The following is a 23448-nucleotide window of genomic DNA, read 5'->3' on the forward strand; positions in this document are numbered from 1 at the left end:
TTCGATACAGTCCTGTGAAAAATAGGAAGCTTGGAAATGCACCACAATTATTCAAGAGAAAAACATAGAAAACGAGGCACTTTCAACCAGTCAGTATTATTGTTTACAGTTAATTAGGTCTTGTATTCACCCTCATCTAATTGAGATTCATTGTAGAGAAGACTTCTTGTGAATCTCTCAGCACAAGATATATAAGGTACAGATTTCTGAATGGTGCATGAACACTTGCTCACTATACTACTTTGGTGCTATTTATTTATTTTATTTCTCTTGTAACTTTAGAGTCAATTTTTTTTGTCTTGTACTTACAAATTTTGCTGCCAAAAAACAACAAATTTCATGGCATATTACAGTCATAATAAACCTGATTCTGGCAGCCTTGACTTTACGTTGCATTTGCATTGAGTTGCAGTCATTATGTTGCCTGTAGTGCACAGTATAAGAATAGCATTATCTTTTGGGGTCCTTCAGAGCTTTGACATTAATCTTTTGTAGCAGTATTTCTGTTGAAATTAAGTTTTCGAGCTAGGTGGATGGAGACAATTTTCAGACGTGAGTCTACTTTAGATAATGATTGGTCATTGACATGAGTGATGAAGACATACAGTGCCTATAAAAAGTATTTACCCCTCCACCCCCGTTGGAAGTTTTCATGTTTTATTGTTTTACTACATTGAATCACAGTGGATTTAATTTGGCTTTTTTGATGCTGATCAACAGGAAAAGGACCCTTTCATGTCAAAGTGAAAACAGATCTCTACAAAGTGATCTAAATTAGTTACAAATATAAAACACAAAATAATTGATCACATAAGTATTCACACTCTTTAATATGACACACCAAATCATCACTGGTTCAGCCAGTTGGTTTTAGAAGTCAGACAATTAGTTAAATGAATCTCACCTGCGTGCAGTCAAGGTGTTTCAATTGATTGTAGTAAAAATACACCTGTATCTGGAAGGTCCAATTTCTGCTGAGTTGGTATCCTGGTAAAAACTACACCATGAAGACAAAAGAACACTCCAAGCAACTCTGCGAAAATGTTACTGAAAAGCGCAAGTCAGGAGATGGATACAGGAAAATTTCCAAGTCACTGAATATCCCTTGGAGTACAGTTAAGTCAATCATCAAGAAATGGAAAGAATATGACACAGCTGTAAATCTGCCTTGAGCAGGTCGTCCTCAAAATCCTGAGTGACTGTGCAAGAAGAGGAGTAATGAGGGAAGCCAGCAAGAGACCTATGACATCTCTGGAGGAGTTATCAGCTTCAGTGACTGTGATGGGAGAGACTGTTCATACAACTGTTGCCCAGGTGCTTCACCAGTTGCAGCTTTATGGGGAGTGGCAAAAAAAATTCACATGAAATTTTGTGTAAAGTTTGCCAGAAGGCATGTGGGAGACTCTGAAGTCAGCTGGAAGAGGAAACCAAAATTGAGCTTTTTGGCCATTAGACTAAATGCTATATTTGGCATGCCAAATGCCACACATCATCAAAAACACACCATCCCCACTGTAAAGGATGGTGGTGGCTGCATCATGCTGTGGGGATGTTTCACTGCCACAGGCCCTAAAAGGCTTGTGAAGGTAGAGGGTATAATGAATACAGCAAAATACAGGGAAATCCTGGAGGAGTACCTGATGCAATCTGCCGTAGAACTGCGACTTGGGAGAAGATTTGTTTTTCCAGCAAGACAGTGACCCCAAGTCAGAGTCCGGACCTCAATCTAATTGAGAATTTGTGACTGGACTTGAAAAGGGCTGTTTACTCACAATCCCTGTGCATGAATGAATGAAATTTTATTTCAGTCAGTACAAATATAACAAAAAGCATCATTTTCAACGATGATTTCATAAGACAAAATTGCATAGTTTTGTGCCACTGACTAACAGGATCTGAAGATGCGTTGGAGCATCCGCAAGTGTCGCTGTGTATCCAGCGCCAACACAGCGTGCCTACAGTTCACTGGCCCCAACCTGCACATCTTTGTAATGTGCGAGGCACCCGGATGAAACCCACATAGTCACATGGAGAATGTACAAATTCCTTACAGACAGTGGCAAAAATTGAACCGCGATTAGTGATTGCTGACGCTGTATCATGGACTGAACCTTTATGCTACCATGGTGCCAGAATCAGAATTAGAATTGGGTTTATTATGACTGATATATGTTGTGAAATCTGTTGTTTTGGGGCGGCAGTAAGTACAAGACATAGAAATTTACCCTTGAAGTTACAAAAATAAATAGTGCAAAAGATAAATAGTGAGTAAGTGTTCATGGACAATTTAGAAATCTGATGGAGGAGTAGAAGCTTATTTACTTAGAAATTTAGTGCAGCGAAGAACAGGCCCTTCTGGTCCAATGAGCTGCACTGCCCAGCAACCCACCTACTTAACACTAGCCTAATCAAAGGATAATTTACAATGACCAATTAACCAGTACACCTTTGGACTATGGGAGGAAACCAGAACACCCAGATAAAACCCACCTGGTTCACATGGGAACGTACAAGCTCCTTACAGATGGTGCCAAAATTGATTCTGAGCTTCGAGGGAATGCCCTGAGTTGTAACAGTGTTGTGCTAATCACTGTGCTACCATGGCACCCAAAAGCTGTTCCTAAAATGTTGAGTGTGTGTCTTCAGGCACCTGGACCACCTCTGTGGTGGTAGTAATAAAGAGAAGAGATCATGTCCCGGGTGGTAATGGTTCTTAATGATCAATGCTGCCTTCTTGAGGCACCACCTTTTGAAGATGCCCTCAATGGTGGGGAGGCTTGTGCCTCTGATGGTGCTGACTGTGCCTCAAACCCTCTGCAGCCTCTTTCAATCCTGTGCTACGGAGCCTCTGTACCAGGTGGTGATGCAACCAGTCAGAATGCTCTACATGGTACATGTGCAGAAACTTGCTAAAATCACATACCAAAAGGTACCAGATGGTTGAACTTTCTTCATTGTAACTACCATAAGATTCAGGATGCCAGTGGCCATTATAGCAAACTGATACTGAAGACTTCTGACAGAGAACTCATGATCTGCCAAGGAGCAGTGATCTCTGTCATCTCAAGTGCTTCTGTGACTTGGTTTCCTACAACAAGCACCTTAAAAGTTCAAAGTAAATTTGTTATCGAAGTATATATATGTCACCATACACAATTCTGAGATTCATTTTCTTGCAGGCATTCACAGTAAATACAAGAAACAGCATAGAGTTGATGGAAGATCACACACAAAAGAAATGGAGAAACAACCAATGTGCAAAAGACAACAAACTGTGCAAATACAAAAAGAGAAAAAAAAATAGTAGTAATAAATAAGCAATAAATATCAAGAACATGAGATGAAGGGTACTTGAAAATGAGTCCATAGTTGTAGGAATAGTTCAGTGATGGGGCAAGTGAAGTTGAATGAAGTTATCCCCTCTCGTTCAAGAGCCTGATGGTTAAGGTGTAATAACTGTTCTTAAACCTGGTGGTGTGAGTGCTGAGACTCCTTTACCTTCTCCTTGATGGCAGCAGCGAGAAGAGAGCATGGCCTGGATGGTGGGATCCCTGATGATGGATGCTGTTTTCCTGTGACAGCACTCCGTGCAGATGTGCTCAAAACTGTGCAGGGCTTCACCCGTGATGGAGTGGGCTGTATCCACTACTTTTGTAGGCTTTCTGCTCAAAGGCATTGATGTTTCCATACCAGGCCATGATTCAACCAGTCAGTATATTCTGTACCACACATCTATAGAAGTTTGTCGAAGTTTATATGTCATGTTGAATCTTTGCAAACTCATAAGTAAGTAGAGGCACTGCTGTGCTTTCTTTGTAATGACAATTGCGTGCTGGACCCAGGATGGATCTTCTGAAATGATATCACTGACAAATTTAAATTTGCTCACCCTCTCCATCTCTGATTCCCTGATGTGGTCTGGCTCATGACCCTCTGGTTTCCTCCTCCTTAAGTCAATAATCAGTTCCTTAGTCTTTCTGACATTGAGTGAGAGGTTGTTGTGGCACTGGAAGGATATGCTGTCTCTGCAAAATCCTCCAAGTTCACTATAAGGATAAGCATATCAATGTTGGTGTCCCCAGTTGAAAAACTACTCACACTCAGTTGTGCAGACACATGATTCACATACCTTCTACTGGACTGCTGAAACAAGAGCTGTATTCTAAGCTGTGTCCCCAAAAAAAATAAATTGCCACGTGGTTAGAAGATTCAGAGCTTAATTGAAGAAATGTAACATCCTCACTGACTCCTTGGAATCAGGGCTCAAGGCCATTTAAAGTGGAGAAGGTGCATTTCGGATGATAATGTAACTAGAATCCGTTTAACCAGAAGTACATGAAGCCTTGCATAGGTACTTGAAGGAGTACACCACCCCACCAGCTACCCACCTATCTATTCATCATGCATCCCCTAACTCATTTGTAAAAGTGCTGAGAGTTTTAAGGTTACTAGTCATCTTAGGTCCCTAGGTACTGCCTGAGCAGAATAATCCAGAAAATGACTCGGCCGATTTTTCCACACGAGGGTCTTGCAAAATTTATTGATTAGATGATGTGTTTTATTAGGGATGTTGTTTGAAGACTGAATGCTTACAAGATCATGGAGACCTTGCCTTCCTGTTTTTCTGATTGTGTGCTTTGATATTTTATGCCCTTAAAGAAGGCATGTCATTGGTATTTCTCTAAATTGTTGGCTTTAAATGATGTATTTAAATCTGTGGTGTGAGGCTTCAGCACACAATCTTCTGAACCTTGGGCAGAATTGCTGTTGTCCATTCAAGTCTGATACCAGGTACAATATATAATACAATACACCCAGCACCTTCTCCATTTTAAATGGTCTTGAGCCCTGATTCCTAGGAGTCCGTGGGGATGTTACATTTCTTCAATTAAGCTTTGAATTTAACTACCTGATACTTTTTTTTTGTGTGACAGAGCTGTTTCAGGCTCTGTATACAGGAGCTGTATACATTCTACGAAATGGCAGCATGCACGGTTGCTGCAGCCTTTCTGGCTCCAGTCAACAGTGAAATTTCTTTTCCTGTTCATGTTTTCTACAACTGAAAAAGACTGCTGATTATGAAGAACACTAAAATCTACAAGGCTGTGCTGTTACAGTCTGATACGTGGTGTGGGCCCTCACCCCGCTCCACGGTAAATAAGCAATAAATATCTCCGTCAGAGAAGTGGTGTGAGACGATGCAGAGGCTCGGCAAGCGGCTTGGTTTTCGAGTGAGCCTTAAAACAAATCCCTGGAGGCCTGTGCTCTCAATGATTCTACTTGCTAACATCTAACCACTAGAAAATAAGCTGTATTACCTGTGTCTGCATCTGAACCAGTGGAAGCTGAGGAACTGCTGTACACTTGTCATGACAGAAACATGGCCATAGGATGCTATTACAGACCCGGCCCTAATCTTCTTTTGGGCAGACAGAAATGCTGCGACCTCCAGCAAGAGCCATGGAGGAGGTCTGTGTGACTACATCAATAGATATGCAAGTGCCTTGAGAGTAGCAGTCCACTGCTCACTACAGATGGAGTTTTCAATGGTGAAGTGCTGGCCCTTCTACTTACTGAGAGAGTTTGCTGACATTGTGACTGTTGCTGTTTATATCCCCTCCTATGCTAGTGCTGAAGAAGCGCTGTAGGAGCTCTGTGCACCATCCGCGACCTCAAAAGCCACTACCCTGATGGTGTCTTCATTGTTACTGGTGGCTTCAATCATGCTGGGTTAAAAATGGTCCTGCCAGAGTTCTACCAGCATGTCAACTTTGCAACCAGAGGAGGGAATATATTCAACGTAGTTTATACCAATGCTCCTGGAGCTCATGTTGGATACTCAGACCTCATATCCAGTTTGCTAATCCCTGCATACAGACCAGTGAAATCAGTTTACAGGGAGTTCAGGATTTGGCCAGAAGGTGCCACCTCAGCACTATTTTGAAAACATGGACTGGAGCATAGATATTCAGGTAGGCAGCTGCCTATGATCATCACGTCAACATTGATGAAAATCCAGGATCAGTGACTGGCTACATAGGCACACATCAACTACTCTGCATCAGACATCAATGGCTATGCCGTGTAGAGAATGGAGAGCACGATATTCCCTAGTGTGCACGTAATGGACAATCTAACCTGGACCTACACCACTACCTCACTAGTCAAGAAGATACAGCAACATCTATACTTTCTGAGGAGATTGAGGCTGCATGCCTTCATTCTAACAACTTTCTACAGGAGCACCATCAAGAGTGTCCTGTCTGGCTGCATCATTGTGTGGCATGGAAGCTGCGAGGCGTCAAACTGCAAAACCTTACAGGGGATAGTAAGACTACTAAGAGGATCACCGGGGTCTCCCTCCACACTAATTGTGATGTTTACTGGGAACATTGTAAACAAAGAGGCTGAAGCATTGTAGAGAATCCTGACCACTCATCCCACAATCTCTTTGACCCACTATTATCAGAAAGGAGGTGCAGGAGCATCAGGATTAGGACTGCCAGACTGAGTAACAGCTTCTTCCCTCAGCTGTGGGACTACAATACCCTGGGTATTGATCACTAAGACAGTGAGCTGTGTACTGTTTACATGTGCTACACACTACATGCATTTTTGAATTAGATTTTATTTTGTATGGTAATATTTTGTTCTATGTGCTCTGTATGGGTCACTGTTGTTTCGTGTGGTTTTATATATGTACAGTCAGGTGACAATAAGCTTGAGCTTGAACTTAAAGAATTCTGTTACTTTGAGTGCTATGTTATATCCTGGACTGGAGGGGTTCATCATAAGGAGAAACGGTTTAGGCTTACTTCTCTGTATCCATCAGGATAAGTTACACCGGGCAGAAGGTACAGAACTCTGAAGTTCAGGTTCATGAACAGCTATTTCCCTTCAGCCCACAAAGGTGCTCAGTCAGACAGCGTTTATGGAGGGAAATGGTTTTCACAAATGTCTGCAAATCATTTCTCTTCAATTATTCTGTTCTTGAACCAACATACTCACCGTGATCTCTACCTCAACACAGCAACACTATGACCTCTTCACACTACAATGGATTCTGCTGTTTTTTGGGTCTAATTGTGTTCTTTCTTGTATTATTTATGTTTTATTTATGTCTTTCTTGTGAATGTTTTCTTTCTAATGCTATGTACCTGTGATCCTGCTGCAAGTAAATTTTTCATTGCAGCTTCATATATGCATTTGACAATAAAATAACTTTGACTTTGACTTTAAACTTTTGGTTTTGACTTTAAAAAGGACACAATTTATGAACGTTTGGAGAAGGATAGTCGTAGAAACAGTCAGCATCGCTTTGTGAGGGAGGGTCATGCCTCACAAAACTGAGTGACCTTTTTGAGCAACACACACAAACTGCTGGAGGAACTCAGCAGACCTGGCAGCATCTATGGAAAAGTGTACAATTGAAGTTTCAGGCTGAGACCCTTCAGCAGGACTGGTGGAAAAAAGATGAGGAGTAGATTATAAAGGTGAGGGAGGGGAGGGAGAAACACAAGATGATAGGTGAAGCTAGGAGGGGGAGGGGTGAAGTAAAGAGCTGGGAAGTTGATTGGTGAAAGAGATACAGGGCTGAAGAAGAGAGGCTCTAACAGGAGAGGACAGAAGGCCATGCAAAAAAGAAAAGTGGGGGGGAGCACCAGAGGGAGGTGATGGGCAAGGAGTTAAGGTGAGAGAAGGAAAAGGGGATGGGGAATGGTGAGGGGGGGCAGTACTGGAAGTTTGAGAAATCGATGTTCGTGCCATCAGGTTGGAGGCTACCCAGACGGAATATAAGATGTTGTTCCTCCAACCAGAATGTGGCTTCATCATGACAGTAGGGAAAATCATGGATTGACATATCGGAATGGGAAGTGGAATTAAAATGAGTGGCCACTGGGAGATCCTGTTTCTTCTGGCGCACAGAGTGTAAGTGCTCGGCAAAGCAGTCTCCCAATCTACATCGGGTCTCACCAATATACAGGAGGCCACACCGTGAGCATCAAACACTGTATATGACCCCAACAGACTCACAGTTGAAGTGTCTCCTCACCTAGAAAGACTGTTTGAGGCCCTGAATGGTAGTGAAGGAGGAGGCGTAGAGGCAGGTGTAGCAGGTGTGACTTAGTTTGAGGTTATAAAAATTGATAAAGGTAGAGTGGTGGATGTGGTGTATATAGATTATAGTACAGCATTTGACAATGTTCCCATGGAAAGCTCATCCAGAAAGTCATAACGCATAGCATACATGGAAACTTGGTAGCATGGATTCGAATTGGCTAGCCCACAAAAGGCAGAGGGTGATAGTAGATGCTGCAAATTCTGCTAGGAAGTCTGTGACTAGTAGTGTTCCACAGGGATCTGTTCTCTGTGATTTTTATAAATGATTTGGATGAGGAAGTGGAAAGATGGAGATGTTTGTAGATGACACAGGGTCGGTGGTGGTGTGGATAGTGGTTGTTGTAGGTTACGATGAACATTGACAGGATGCAGAGCTGGACTGAGAAGTGGTAGGTGTGAAGTGATTCACTTTGTAAGGTCGTACTTGAAGGCAGAGTACAATCTTAATGGCAGAATTCTCAGCAGTGTGGAGGAACAGAAGGATCTTGGGGTTCAAGTCTATACATTCCCTCAAAGTTGCCCCAGAAGTTGACAGGGTAGTTAAGAAGGCGCATGACTTTCATTAGTTGGGTGACTGAGTTAGTCCACACTTGGAGTATTGTGTCTGTTCTGATCACCGCATTATAAGAAAGATGTGGAAGCATTAGAGAGAATGCAGAGGGTATTTACCAAATGTTGCCTGGATTGGAGGACAAGGTTTATGAGTGTTTTTCTCTTTAGTGTGAAGATGCAGGAGAAGTGACCTGATAGTATATTAAGAAGAGTCATAGATAGAGTGGACAGCCAGTGCCTTTCTCCTGGGCACCAGTGGCTAACACTTTTTAAGATGAGTGGTGGAAAGTTTAGGGGAGATGTCAAAGTTTGTTTTTGTTTTACACAGAGAATGGTAAGTACCTGGAATGCACTGCTGAGTGTGGTGATAGAGACTGATATATTAGGGACATTTAAGAGTCTCTTAGAGTGGTAAGTGGATTAAATAAAAACAAAGGGTTATGTGCTGTGAAGGAGGGAAGGGTTAAATTGATCAAGGTGTAAATTAAAAGGATGGCACAGCATCATGGGCTGAAGAGACTGTTGTATTGTTCTATGATTTTGCTAAACAATAGGTGGTTGAGAGGTGACATAGAGGTATATAAAATTACGAGATGGATCGATAGGCTAGGTAGGCAGAGTTTATTTCTAATGGTAGGAGTGTCTAAAACTTGAGTCATGGGTTTAAGGTGAGAGAAGATAATAAAGGGGATTACGGGGACAAATTTTTCACACAAAGAGTAACTGGTATTTGGTGTCAGGTGCCTGAGGAGGTAGTAGAGGCAGCAACAGGAACAACACTTTGGACAGGGACTTTTATGATGAACACAGCATAGAGTGATACAGAATTAGTGCAGACATTCAAATTAGATTGGCTTGATGGTTGACACAAAGAGCCTATTTCTATGTTGAACAGCTCTGTAACACTTCGATCTTACAAATGATCAAAAATCCTACCAGTGAAACCAAATGAGGGAAATTTTCCAAGAGTGTTTTTCTCTAAATGTCATATAGGAATAATTTTGAGAATATGTAGTATATATATAAGCATGGCATTTGTATGTTGTCAATGAGTATTCGAAATTAAGTCCAAATCAATTTCATTTTTGGAAATCATTGTTGATGTTTTTTATCTTTTAGCTGTATTCATGGAACAGGAAAACAAACACGTCATTTTCTGTATGCTACAGATGTTGCTGAGGCTTTCCTCACAATTCTTGAGAAGGGTGAACCTGGCGAGGTGTACAACGTGGGCACAAACTTTGAGTTGTCAGTTTTTCAGCTTGCCAAGGAGTTAGTGCACTTGGTAAGTTAAATTGATAATGACTGTTCTTGCCAGAGTTCCCAAGTGATATTTCCTTTTTCTCTTCTTCCAGTATTCACAATTCAATTTCATTGAGATTGATCTACCTCTATAGTACCTCAGAGGGCTTGAATGTATAGATGTGGAGTATAACATTTTGGGGACAGACGATAAAGAGACTTGATGGGAAAGTAACAGGATTCAAGGGCCTGATGAATTAGGCTCTGTTCTAACTGATGGAGTTCGCTCTCCCTGATCTCTCCTTACCAAATGGTTGGAGCCATTCAGGCCTTGGTATTGAAGTCACCCAGGAAGGTCGATGTCTGTCAGTGATAAAATTCTGGAGTTGGGGATGATGCATGGGGGAGAGTTCTGGGGAAATGAGAACACTGGAACAAGCCTTTAACCCACAATGTTGTACTGAACCTATTAAATTAGTATTCAATTGGCCAACTAAACTAATCCCTTCTGCCTGCACAATGTCCATATCCTTTCATGTCCCTCACATTCATGTGCCTATGTAAATATCTCAGAGGGGCACCTGCCCCTCTCTGTGTTTATAAAACAAACTTGCCCCTCACATCTCCTTTGAACTTAATCTTTCTAACCTTTAATGCATGCCCTCTGGTATTAGACATTTCAACCCTGGGAAAAAGATACTGTCTGTCTACTCTAATCTTTAATGTTTAATCCTGAAGCATAAACACACCATGGTCAGCAGTTATTGCCAGATTCCTTGGTGCTTGTAGCAATTTATATGCAGGTAGTCCAAAAACAGCTCTTATATCAAAGTCAGTACTGATATTCTTGCCAAGTGACAATTGTAAGCTAGCTTTTCTCCCTCTTCTCAAACTGTCTTCAGCCTTTGCTATCTTCCTCACACACAACTCCGCTCCATCATCTAGTTGGATGAGGCCCTTGTCACCTGAACATATTCCTGTCTATACAGTCCATGGTTAACAGATCATGTGGGCAGCTCTTCTGCTTCCACACCATGTCACTGATTCCTGTGTGTGGCTTCCTTGTTGACTCTGCAAACTTAAACTATTCAAAGATTGACCTGTTCAATTCTTATTCAGCCATCAATCTTTGTTGGCTTTCCTACATTGACTTTAAGTTAATATCCTTCCATTTTAAAATACAAGCATTCACATGCCATTTGATCCCCTTGAGCCTGCTATATCGTATAATCGGATCATAGATGATCCTGTGCTTTATCCTCTGTGTCTCCAAAGTTCTTATACTCAACAACTGATCATACTCAGTTTTCTTAATTAGAGAATTTCAAAGATTTTACAGCTCTCTTCGTGTCTGTCTTAACTTGTTGAATTCCTTATCCAGAAACTATACCTAGTAGTTTCAAATTACTTAACAAGAAGAAACAGGCCAGGTAGTCCCTCGCACTTTATGTCTCAATGTGATCTCCTCTCAATCTTCCAAAATGAGTACTTACTAATCAGACCAAATTTGGACAGTCACCATGTTAATATATATCCACCATAAACAGTGCTGTTTAGTCTTCATGGTTCTGCAAGTTTTCATGATTAGCAATGAACAGGATCTGCAAGTTGAGTACTGACACCAGAAGTTGCCGGATAATGAATTGTTACATGACCCCTACAAGTGGATTGGTTTCACATCTTCCCCAGTCAAAATGCATTAAAAATAGAAGTGGGCAGACAGTCCTGAAGAAAGGTCTTAGCCTGAAACTTCGACTGTTTACTCTTCTATAGATGCTGCCTGGCTTACTGAATTCCTGCAGCAATTTGTGTATGATACATGGGCAGATAAAGGCTGGGATTTAGATTTTTTAAAATCTCATCTGGCCCATAACAGTTGTTTCTGGGAGTTTGAAATTTTCATCTGTAATTTTGAATTCTTTACCCAAATAAATCATAAATGCCTTTTTATGTTAAGCATTTAATCTTTCAGTTTGGGATCTTAAACTTTTAGTTGGGAAAGTTAACTAATTAATGAAATTAATTAGTGAAAAAGTAATCTAAATTCAGGGTCAAACCAAAAGCATGGGCTGGAAGAAATAACCTTGGAGAAAAGAGAATCTTCACACTTCACAAGCATTTAATTCCAGACTTTTATACCAATTCATATGCACTCTTACTGCCAAAGCCACTTCATTTCAGTAGTAAATCGGATTTGAATTTTCATTTGCTGTCACATTTCATATGGCTTCAATTCTTTTGCATTCTTGAACTAATAAATTAGTTTGCAAGAAATCTTGCAAGTCTAGATGTTATTGTAAAGAAATTGAAAGCTGAACTTCATTACTTAAGGTTTCAAGAATTGAAGCTGTCACACTATAAATATTGGCTAAATTGTGGCTAATTTAGAAACACTGGTTCTCACAAGAAGCCATTGAATGGAAAGGATAAAGAAATTTAGAAATTGGACATGGAGGCATGCCAATTTTTCAAATGATAACTTTAATACCGGAACATCAAAGACCCTGTCAATTAAACAGATTTTTGTGCCTAATACTCAGTTAGGACTTTAAATGAGTGAGAATTTTCTCCAAAGCAGAGCTTTATTTAACTTATCACTATTAGTGGTGACATTTATCTAATTTACAATTTTTATTATTTTTCCATGAATTTTGAACATAAAAATAAACAATAAAATAGCTTCAGCTGCTAGCTTTCCAGCATAAAAATGAAATAATTCTTGAAATTCCTAGTGTTGAGAACTTTAATCACTGTGCATCCACTGTCTGTTATAGATTAATTTATAGAGATTAGTTGATTGCTGTGATTGGTCTGCAATTACATTGTTATTATTTGCTGTATCATTCTACCAAATTGGCATAAAACAAACCAGATAGACTGCTCTTCACTTGATTAGTAATCCTGTGTTTGTAATTGACAAGTTAATATTTTCTATATGATCTTATCAAAATGTAACCGGTGTATTACCTTGGTGATCCTGACCATATGCTGTTGAATCTGCTATATATTCCTAATAAGTTGAATTCTAGCTTCTTATTCCTTGCATGAAAAATGTAGTCTTATGCTTCCTGGTTATCAATTCTCTCTGAGCTTGTTTAAACATGAATTTAAATTTACAGATTAAAGAAACTGTTTCAGAACCAGAACTAGAGCTTTGGATTGATCATGTCAGTGACAGGTTGGTATTAATATTTGAAACTCATGATCTTTTACATTAAATGAGCACTGATATTTTTAAATTTTGCAAAGAATTTCTTCAAAATTCTAAGGAGAATATTGCAATTAATTCCACTGCTATCAGAATCACATAATAGAACACTAAAGCTATCTGACCTGCCTAATACATTCATGTCCACCCTCCATGTGAGATGTTACAGAGGTAATTCATTGGGCATTTTCAGAGCTATGACTCCCAAAGTTTTGTACCACTGTAACTTTCTTTGCATTGCTTACTTGTCATGCAACACAAAAACAGCCCTTCTGTCCACTCATCCCTGCTAATTAAGATGTCCTTCTAACCTAGACCCATTTGCCCACGTTTAGCCCATTTCCCTTCAAGTCTTTCCTATCCATGTACCTGTTCAAGTGTGCTTCAACAGGGTAACCAAAACTGTAGGTGCAGTATCATCAATGTATTATACAATGGCAACATCAAGTCCCAACTCCTATACCATGAAATACTGCACTATTTTATTTATTTTATTTTTATTGTAATACAGTAATTTTTTATGTCTTGCACTGTACTGCTGCCACAAAACTACAAATTTCATGATGTAAGTCACTGATTCTGATTATGTTGCTCAGTGTCCTGGCTGAGAAGGGCCAGCATGCCGCCTTCAACACCTTGTTTGCTAGTAATGTTTCATCTAGCAAAAAAGTTCTTAGCACCCCTTCATTTTGTGCAATCTTTTGCAATGACATGCTTCCTCTCTGGATCTGAGGGTTTGGGAGTGATTTAAGATTAAATAGTGAGCAAACTCTTCCATATTTGGGGAAGGAGATGGCTGATGAGGTGAATCAGTGGGTTATGTGCAACTAGTTCCTGATTGATTTATTCATATCAGGATTGATTTAATTCCTGATAGATGTGCCTCTGCACAAAGTTTTCTGTAAGCGAAGAGTGGAGCTGATAGTCATAAAGTAATACAGCATGCAAAACAGGCCCAAATGATCCATGCCAACCATGATGCCCACCAAACTGGTCCCATTTTCCCACATTTGGCCCACACTCCTGAAAAATCCTCTATTCATGTATTTATCCAATTGTCTTAAATGTTGTTGTACCTGTATCAACTAATTCCTCTGGCAGTTCCCTCTATGTATGCACGTCCTTTTGTATGAATAAGTTGCCCTTTCAGGTACATTTTAAATCTTTCCCTTCTCACCTTAATTCTATGCCATTTTGTTTTTATTTCCCCTTCCCTAGGAAAGACATTCATTTACTCTATCTATGTCCCTCATGATTTTGTACACCTCAATAAAGTTACGTCTCAGTCCCTTATGTTCCAAGGAATAGTCCAAGCCTTCCTGACCTCTCTCTCTTACTCAGGTCTTTGAGTACTGGCAGCATCTTCATAAATTTTTAATTTCATAATATCTTTCCTGTGACAATGCAACTAAAACTGTACACAATGCTCCAAGTGCAGTCACACCAAAAACTTGTACAACTGCAACATAATGTCCCAACTCCTATATCAATGCCTTGATATTGGCCAGTATACCTAACACCTTCAAGAGAAAATCTGCAGATGCTGGAAATCAAAGCAACCCGAACAAAATGCTGGAGGAACTCAGCAGGCCAGGCATCATCTATGGAAAAGAGTAAACAGTCAACGTTTTGGGTTGAGATCCTTCATCACCTTCTTCACTACCCTGTCTAACTTGTACTCATCAGACCCAATTAGATTCTACAGCATTCCTAAGGGTCTCATCATTCACTCTATAAGCCTTGCACTGGTTTCTCTTCCCAAAACACAACATTTAGACAAACTCAAAACCACTGTCTCTGGTTTCTCTCTCCTAAAGTCTGCACTCAGTTCCCTGGTCTCCCCCACTATAGGAAACATCCTCTCTACGTCCACTCCATCTAGGACTTACAATATTTGATAGGCTTCAATAAGATTTCTTGCCCCCCCCCCCTCCATTCTTCTAAATTCCAATGAGTACAGGTTGAGACACAACAAATGGTCCTCGTGTTAACCCTTTCATTACTGAAATCATGTACTTCCTCTGGACCCTCTCCAATGCCAGCAGATCTTTTCTTAGGTAAGGGGCCTAAAACTGCTCACAATACTCCCATGTGCAGTCTGATAAATGCCTTAACACCAACTTAAACTGCAAGTTAACCTTTGTGTCTCTGATTTTAGAATTTCCACCCCATTTAGAAAATAGATTAAGCCTTTATTCCTTCTACCAAAGTCCATGACCATACACTTACCTACACTGTATTCCAGCTGGCATTTCTTAGCCCATTCTTCTAATCTGTCTGAAGTCCTTCTGCAGACTGCCTGCTTCCTCAACACTACCCACAACTACACTCACTTCTGCATGCATGCACTCTTGAATTTCTGGCAAACTGCTAATGTCTTCAATAGTGAAGACAGATGCAAAATACTTAATGAGTTCGACCAGCATTTCTTTGTTACCATTACTGCCTCTCCACTGTCAATTTCCAGCTGTTCAATATGCACTCTCACCTCTCATTCCTCTCATTTACTCTCTATATATCTGAAAAAACCTTTGGTGTCCTTTTCTATATTATTGGCTAGCTTACCTTCATATTTTCATCCTTTCTCTCCTTATTGCTTTTTTAGTTGCATTTTGTTGGTTTTTAACAGCTTACTGATCCTACAACTTCCCACTACTTTCCTTTATATCATATGCCCTGTCTTTTGTTTTTATGCTGTCTTTGACATCCCTTATCAGCCACGGTAGGCTCATCTTCCCAATGGTATCAAAAGCATTATACTTATTATTGAGGGAAGTGGCCACAGGGATACTCTGGATTATCTGCCCATTCCCTCTCCCTCTCCTGACAATCACCCAGCCACTTGCCTCTTGCAACTTAAGGGTGACTGTCTCCTTGTAGCTCCCATCTATCACTTCCTCATCCTGCCACATGAGCTGACGGTCATCCAGCTGCAGCTCCAATTCCCTAACACAGTTTGTAAGGAGCTGTAGCAAGATGCACCTTGTTTAGATGTCGTTATCTGAACGTCTCCCAGAGTTCCCACATCTAACATGAAGACCACACCACTGACACTGGACACTTTTTCACTGCACTAGCCAAAAGGTTGACAATGCGTCTCATCGCATTTTGCTTGAAAATCTGAAGTGGTGCTGGACTATGGGGTCAGGTGGGATAGCTCATTCTTGTGCTGTTCTGACACAGCATTAATTGCCATTCTGTGCTGTAAATTTTCAATAGCTCTGTAAATTGCACATAGTTTTACCCAGGTTTCCTTTGTGCACTAAACATTACAACCCATGTAATCTGTATTTCATTTCATATTTCTCACAGCTATTTTACCTTAAGATGCATGTTTGGGAAATGGATATAGTACTGAGACTTAATTACAGAAAAATTAGGAGGCAGATGTTAAAGAAAATTAGGTATAAGGAAATTTTGGACAAATCTGGCTTCTTGTTTCCTCTGTGGAGCATTGGAGGGTAGTGGGTAACTTGACTGAAGTATAGAAAATTACGAAAGGCATTAGACAGGGAAAATAGTCTATTTCTCAAGATGATAATGTCAAATACTAGAAGCCATAGTTTCATGGTGTGGGGAGGGGGAGTTTAAAGGAGATTTATGTAGCTATTTTGTTTAATGGTGAGAGTGGTAAGCATGGAAATGCCTGCAGGCAAGTGTGCAGTTTAAATTTCCATCATGGTTGGCACAGACATTGTGGGCCAAAGGGCCTGTCCCTGTGCTGTAGTTCTAAGTTCAAAGCATATTGCACTTGATAATACTTCGTATAGTTCTCGTATGCGACTGTCTGTAAGCAAATAAATCGCAAGGTTTTATAACTTATACATTCTGTGATAATAAATGTACTTTGAATGTAAAGCCTGCAAGTTATCAGCTTTAATACAATAGTCTGTTTCAATTCGAAATTGTGGATAACTACATGCTTGGTGGACTAATTATAAGTATCTCTCCGCTTTCTATTTCTTTTTGTTCTCAGGCCTTCCAATGACTTGGGATATCCGATGAATTCAAAAAAGCTGCATAGACTTGGCTGGAAACCCAAAGTGCCCTGGGAAGAGGGAATTAGAAAAACAAGTATGATTGAAATAATTTTTAACAATCCCAAGTTTTTAAAAAAATCAAATACTGAGCAATTAGAATGTAAGGTTTGGTTTCTCATATTATGGGTTGAGGCATTGCTGATATATTTAACTAATTTGATTCAATTATTAGATAGTGAATGGTTTGATTTAATACCTGAATGAAATCAAACCTATCTGCATCTTTTTCTTACCTTTCTTGATTTCTAACATAACTCTACAATGTTCTAAAAACAACACTCTCCAGCCCTACTTGCAACATTCAGATATTTTTGCCACAAGTCAACTTATGAAGTATTTAAAAAATATCCTTCATTGTAAATTTTTTTATAATATTACTGGCAGAATAACTTAATAATTAGAGAAGACAGGCAGGACATTCCATTTGGTCATATATCAGTTACCAGTTGTCTTCGCTCACATACCAAATCCCTCAAAGCAGTCAATATGATCCTCAGCCAAGTCTGATTGTATTGACTACAGGCTACAGATTAATATTGCAGTTTTCTAGCCCCCAAATAGGAGAACAAAAGCAAATTAAGTGTCATTGCAGGTGAAAAATAGAAAGTGGTTATGAAGCATCAAAGAATGTTCGACTAAAAAAAACATTAAATAACATATGAGGAAATTTCTCTCAAATTTAAGTGCTAAAAAATTATCAGTCCAAATCAATATGCCATTATTTGGCTATCTTCAAATATAGATAGTATTTTCAAAGAAGGAAATAATTAATGGAGTTTATAAGAAATACAATTTAAAAGAGGTATGTTATACAGGTAGTCCCCGAATTACAAACGTCTGACTTAGGTACAACTCATACTTACAAAGTGAGGAAGGAGAACACCGTCCACCATTTTAAGTCGGATCATGACGCTGTCTGCCACTTTAAGTCGTTGCCTTTGACACTGTGTTGAGTGTCTTTGTATTTGGCTTAAATTTTTCTTAGCAAGATTCACCCTGACCCCCCCCCCCCCCACCCTTTTCCGGTCGGCTGGTGGCGCAGTGAGATCAGCGCCGGGCTGGAGAACGGAGGATCCCGAGTTCACTCCAGTGACAGACCACTCCCGAGTGTGCTCTCCATCTGTGCCAGGTTGATGTTGAGCTCGCAACTCAACCTCGTTAAAAAAAAACACTGCCACCTCCAGTTTAAATTCCCACGCAGAATATTGTGGAGGATCAAATACCCAAACCTGAACCTGGCACTGCCCCCTCTTGTCCCATTTAACCTGTCTCAGTGCAGTGGACTTTAGGACCTGGGGAATTCAGTGTGGTGGCCCTTAGGACCCAGCGGAGCTCGGGACCCACCACCCGCAGTGTTTCTGTTCCGTTGACAGGAAGCGATCACCAGTGGAAATAATAAAGTGTTTTGAAAGAGGTGAAACGTCATCGGTCATTGGAAAAGCGTTAGGCTACAGTCAGTCAACGATCAGAACAATTTTAAAGGATAAAGTGAGAATAGTGGAGCATGTGAAAGGCGCTACCCCGATGAAAGCTACAATTATTACTAAGCAACGCTGTGGTTTAATTACTGGAATACATACTTTTTTTAGTATTTTATATGCATAGAAAGGTAAAATATACTATATACTAAGACAAACATTTGACTAACTGACGCTAAATAATACCGGATGTACTTGTTCCGACTTACGTACAAATCCGACTTAAAGACAGACTCAGGAACGGAACTCGTTCATAACCCGGGGACTGCCTGTATAAAGTACTCAATAATAGTAATGAAACTGTCTTAAAAACTTTTATCAGGGATGTAGTTACTATAACACTTAAGAGGATAGAAATAAATGCTATTGTATTCTGTCTTCACCAGTTCACTTGCATCTGTCTATGCCACCAGTGCAGTGTTCAAGGGTGAGAATATTCCCTCATTTGACTTTCTCATAGTCATTGAAACATCTCCACACCTACCTTATCATACCCTCTGTGGACATTATATATTTCAATTTAACCTTTCTTTAGCCACTCATGAAAATATTCATTCTAGAAATTAGCCTAGTGAATTTTTTTCTGATCTGCTTCCAGTGCAGATTTGGTCAAATGAGTGGACCAAAACTGTGCTTAGTGCTCCAGATGTGGCACCTGTTTTCCTCTGCAATTGATGCTTTAAACTTATCCTTTGAACTCGCATTCTGGGCAGCACTTGAAATTGGGGACATTCTTAGAGTCTCCTTTTAGTGCTAGTTATACCTGTTAATAATTGCCTTCCACTAGTTATGGTAGAATTACAGCCCTTGAATTGATTGTGACTTAGCTCTGTCAATGGCCATGTACTGCAGCTTCATCTGTTTGGCACCTCACTTTCAGATATGCCTCATACAGCTTCTGAACAGCTTCAAAACTCCTCATTGAATCAGGGTTAATTCCAGTTGCTCGATAGTAATGGCGGGAGCTGGGAATGTCCGCTCATTAAGTTACATTGCGGTGTGCATCACTGCTCTGCCAGTCTACAGAGCCTAATGGATGACTCGTGTTGAGCTATCAGATCTGTTCTGAATCTATCCTACTTAGCAAAATTATTGTGCAGTACAGCTGTTCATATTACAGAAATTTATCCTGCTGGAATTCACAAATCAATACCCAAACATTTGTAATATGAGCTATAGAATTATTAATTGTGTGTGGGGAATGGGGGGAATAACCAAAAATGCAAGAGCAACAGCTAGTCTTGTCCATTTGTATTTTTAGTCACTCAGTATTCTGGGCATTATCATGTCAATTGGTTTGGCAGTCTTTGACACGCCCTCTCCAGTCAGAGGACATGTGGACAGGATGTCTCTGAGAGTGGTGCTGCCACGCTCTTCATCAGGGGTATTTTCTCTGGGCATACTGCATTGTGGAGAACTGGAATAGCCATGGCCATTTCCTTAAACCCTTTATTCCACTTCCACAAAGTTTTAACATGTTGTCCCTCTGATATTTGCCACATCACCTTTCTCCCATGAGCCCCAGTCATCAAATCCTACCCGCTTCCCTGATATTGCCACTTCCTAATCCGTGACCATTGCTCCCCCATATAAAATGCACGGCAGCACTGAAACTTCTAGTTGTGTCCTGGGACTAGTAAGGGTGTGGCAAAGGAAGAATTTGTCTGTGCCAACTAGCCTATTGATGCAGTGACATCCAATCCAAATCCTGCTGCCTGATAGAGTGACTAAAATCAACAGATCTGTCACATTCACTTGAGCCTTGTTCATCCCCAACTCCAATGTTAACCTCAGCTGTTACATAATAGGAGTTGGTCAATTTGTTATTACAGATAAAATGGCTTAATGTGAGAGAAAAAAACATCTGTATGAGCACATCTTGGCTTTCACATGTAAAAGGTATTTTTGTATTTGCAGAAAATTGCAATAAATATAGTTTCCTTGGAATATAATCACTCTGAAATATGGGACCATTAGATTGCAGCATTCGTCAATGTTCCCCAGGAGCCTGTCATTCACTGTGTATATCTTGCCATTGTTTAACCTCTCAAAATGCATCACTCACTTTTGACTGAATTAAATTCCAGCTGCTATTCCTTTGCTTATTTTCCCAATTCTTATTGCAACATTATTTCTTATCCACTCTACCGCTTACTAATTCTGCCACCTACAATTTATTCAAATTGTTAAGATAAACATCAGCACTGATTGCAGTCTGACACTACTTATTCATAGCTCTCCAGTCTGAAAAGTAGCCCTCTGACTTCTAAGTTAATTTTGTATTCCTTTTAACACACACAAAATGCTGGAGGAGCTCAGCAAGTCAAGCAGCATCCATGGAAATAAGTGAACGGTCTTCATTTCGGGCTGAGACCCTTCTCGGGACTTGAATGGAAGGGGGAAGATGCCAGAATAAAAAGGTAGGGTAGGGGAAGGAGGTAGCTAGAAGTTGATCAGTGAAGCCAAGTGGGTGGGAAAGGTACTGGGCTAGAGAGAAAGGAATCTGACAGGCATGGACCATGGGAGAAAAGGGGGTGCACCAGGAGGAGGTGATAGGCAAGTAAGAAGAGGTAAGAGGCCAGAATGGAAGGAGGAGGGAAAAAAATTTACTGTAAAGAGAAATCTATGTTCATGCCATCAGGTTGGAGGCTACGCAGGCAGAATATGAAGTGTGGCTCCTCTACCCTGACAGTGCCCTCATTGTGGCACAAGAGGAGAACATGAACAGGAATGGGAATAGGAATAAAATGGTTGGCCACCAAGAAATTCTGCTTTTGGCAGATGGTGCAGTGTTGCTCGATAAAGCAGTCCCTTAATTTACGACGGGTCTTACCAGTGATGAGGAGGCTACAGAATCAGAACCAGGTTTATTATCACTGGCATGTGTCATGAAATTTGTTATATCAGGAGCACCGGCTACAATAGGTGACCACAACAGATTTGCAAGTGAAGTGTTGCCAGGTAAGTCAACACTTGTACACGAGAAGAAAACTGCATGGAAGTTTTACTGATCTCTGAGATAAAAATGTTGGGATTATTTTGCACGTTTGTAAAATACTTCTTCACCTTTCTCTTGAATTCATAACCTAGATCAGTTTTGTTTATTGTCATATTATTTGCTGATACATGCATGTATGTACAAATTTTCCCAACAGTCATTAACTCTCCTGTTGCTCTGTCTTATCCTTTAGTCAAATGGTATGAAACAAACTTCCACAACTGGTCAAATGCAGAAAACGCGTTGGCACCTTTTCCATCGTCAGTACTTCAAAATGGATGCCAGCAATTATAATGTTTTACTTAGATGACAGCAATTCTACCTCATTTGCAACTTCAGATGGATATTTTATTTTGACATAGAACAGAAAGGAAATGACTCTCACCAAGACATCTAATTTGTAAGCAATTAATTAACCTTTTTCAGATATAAAAGGATTTATTTCATGTGCGGCAATGTTTGAGTATCTAACTCACAAACATTAAAAATGTGATTTGTTAGTTGATTACAGCTAAAATAATCATGTAATCTGGTTAAATAATGTATTTTAGGAATGGAAACAAATTGCTCTTATTGTATAATAACTCATGCGCATTGCCTTGCCCTTATTTCATGTTTGAGTATCAATGCCATTGGAACTAGTGTGGACAGTAAACGTGGCAATGCCAGGATTGTCTACATTTCTATTTTTCTTACAATGTAGGAGACCATACGATTTATTGAGTCTATCCCAGGTCTCAGCTCCTTCCCCCACTTATTTTCTAAAAAACTGTTCTCTTTCTGTCCTGTCCATCAACTTCCCCAACCACCAACATTTATTTTTTGTGATCAAAATACAGAGTGGCTCATTTACCTCCCATACAGTTCCTGTGGGAGAAAACTGGAACATTCATTGGAAACGTGTGATTACAGGAAAAATCTACAGATTTCACATGTCCCTAGAGGTCAGAATTGAAACTGTTACTGGAGCTGTGCAATATCAGCACACCTACTCCTGCATTGTGCCACCGAATGTCAGCCTGGTATTTCCGTTTAGTTTTTGAAGGCAACATTTAATGTAGGATTTTATGTTTCCCCCAATTAACATTATATAATTGTTTTAATTGCATTGTCTTGGGACAAAGATAACATATTTGTATGTTTTTTAAAATCATCTATCATGATAGAACATAGAAAATTAAAACACAGTAGAGGCCCTTCAGCCATGCTGATTTTAAACTGATATTTAGCAAAATAATTTCAAGGAAGTATTTTTCTTTCAAAAAATCTTAAGATGTATGGGTAAAAAATTTATAACCTCTCCTTCACCCCAAATGAAAAAATCACAGATAGCAACTTACTCTCAACAAGCCAAATATGTCACCATAAGGTGAATCTGAAAATGCATCTTGTCAAATAAATAACCTGTATTGTTTGACATTTTGTTATTACGTTTGTTCTTATACACTACATAAGGTGCTGGATCATACTGTTTTCTCCATTATTGATCAATAAAATATGTATTTTGTATCATCTTCTCTCTTTTATATATGCTCTCTCCTTGTAACTGCACAATAGTTGTTCAACAATGAATAGGACCATGGCACAGCAGTGAATATTACTACAGGGACCCAGATAAATGGCAAAAGCATCAAAAGGATTGAATGGAACTAATGGGATTCTTCTGTTTAGGTTTAGATCCACCTGAATGAAATATAAGACCATAAGATGTAGGAGCAGAATTAGGCCATTTGGCCCATCGAGTCTGCTCCACCATTTCATCATGATTGATCCAATTTTCCTCTCAGCCCCAATCTTCTGTCTTCTCCC

At 39.9% G+C, this 23448-nt stretch overlaps 1 protein-coding gene and 1 long non-coding RNA gene across 5 annotated transcripts in view; one reads left to right on the forward strand and one right to left on the reverse strand.

Annotated features, from left to right (window-relative positions):
- Positions 1-15409, reverse strand: part of LOC140715287 (uncharacterized) — a 32019-nt gene extending 16610 nt beyond the window's left edge. Inside the window, exon 1 of the long non-coding RNA XR_012096099.1 lies at positions 15353-15409. This is a non-coding gene — a long non-coding RNA (uncharacterized lncRNA). The remainder of the gene's footprint in view (positions 1-15352) is intronic.
- LOC140715265 (dTDP-D-glucose 4,6-dehydratase-like) overlaps positions 1-23153 on the forward strand; it is a 75964-nt gene extending 52811 nt beyond the window's left edge. For 3 of the 4 annotated variants that reach the window (XM_073027211.1, XM_073027199.1, XM_073027221.1), the window contains 4 exons: positions 9793-9958; positions 13035-13093; positions 17100-17197; positions 21833-23153. In XM_073027211.1, coding sequence (XP_072883312.1) covers positions 9793-9958; positions 13035-13093; positions 17100-17197; positions 21833-21933 — 424 coding nt within the window. In that variant the 3' untranslated portion in view covers positions 21934-23153. Of the gene's footprint in view, positions 1-9792; positions 9959-13034; positions 13094-17099; positions 17198-20952; positions 21062-21832 lie in introns of all 4 variants that reach the window. The other variant, XR_012096094.1, reaches the window with a different exon arrangement.
- Positions 23154-23448: the final 295 nt, after the last annotated feature.

The sequence above is a fragment of the Hemitrygon akajei genome, chromosome 2 (genome assembly GCF_048418815.1).
Source record: "Hemitrygon akajei chromosome 2, sHemAka1.3, whole genome shotgun sequence".
Classification (NCBI taxonomy): Eukaryota; Metazoa; Chordata; class Chondrichthyes; order Myliobatiformes; family Dasyatidae; genus Hemitrygon; species Hemitrygon akajei.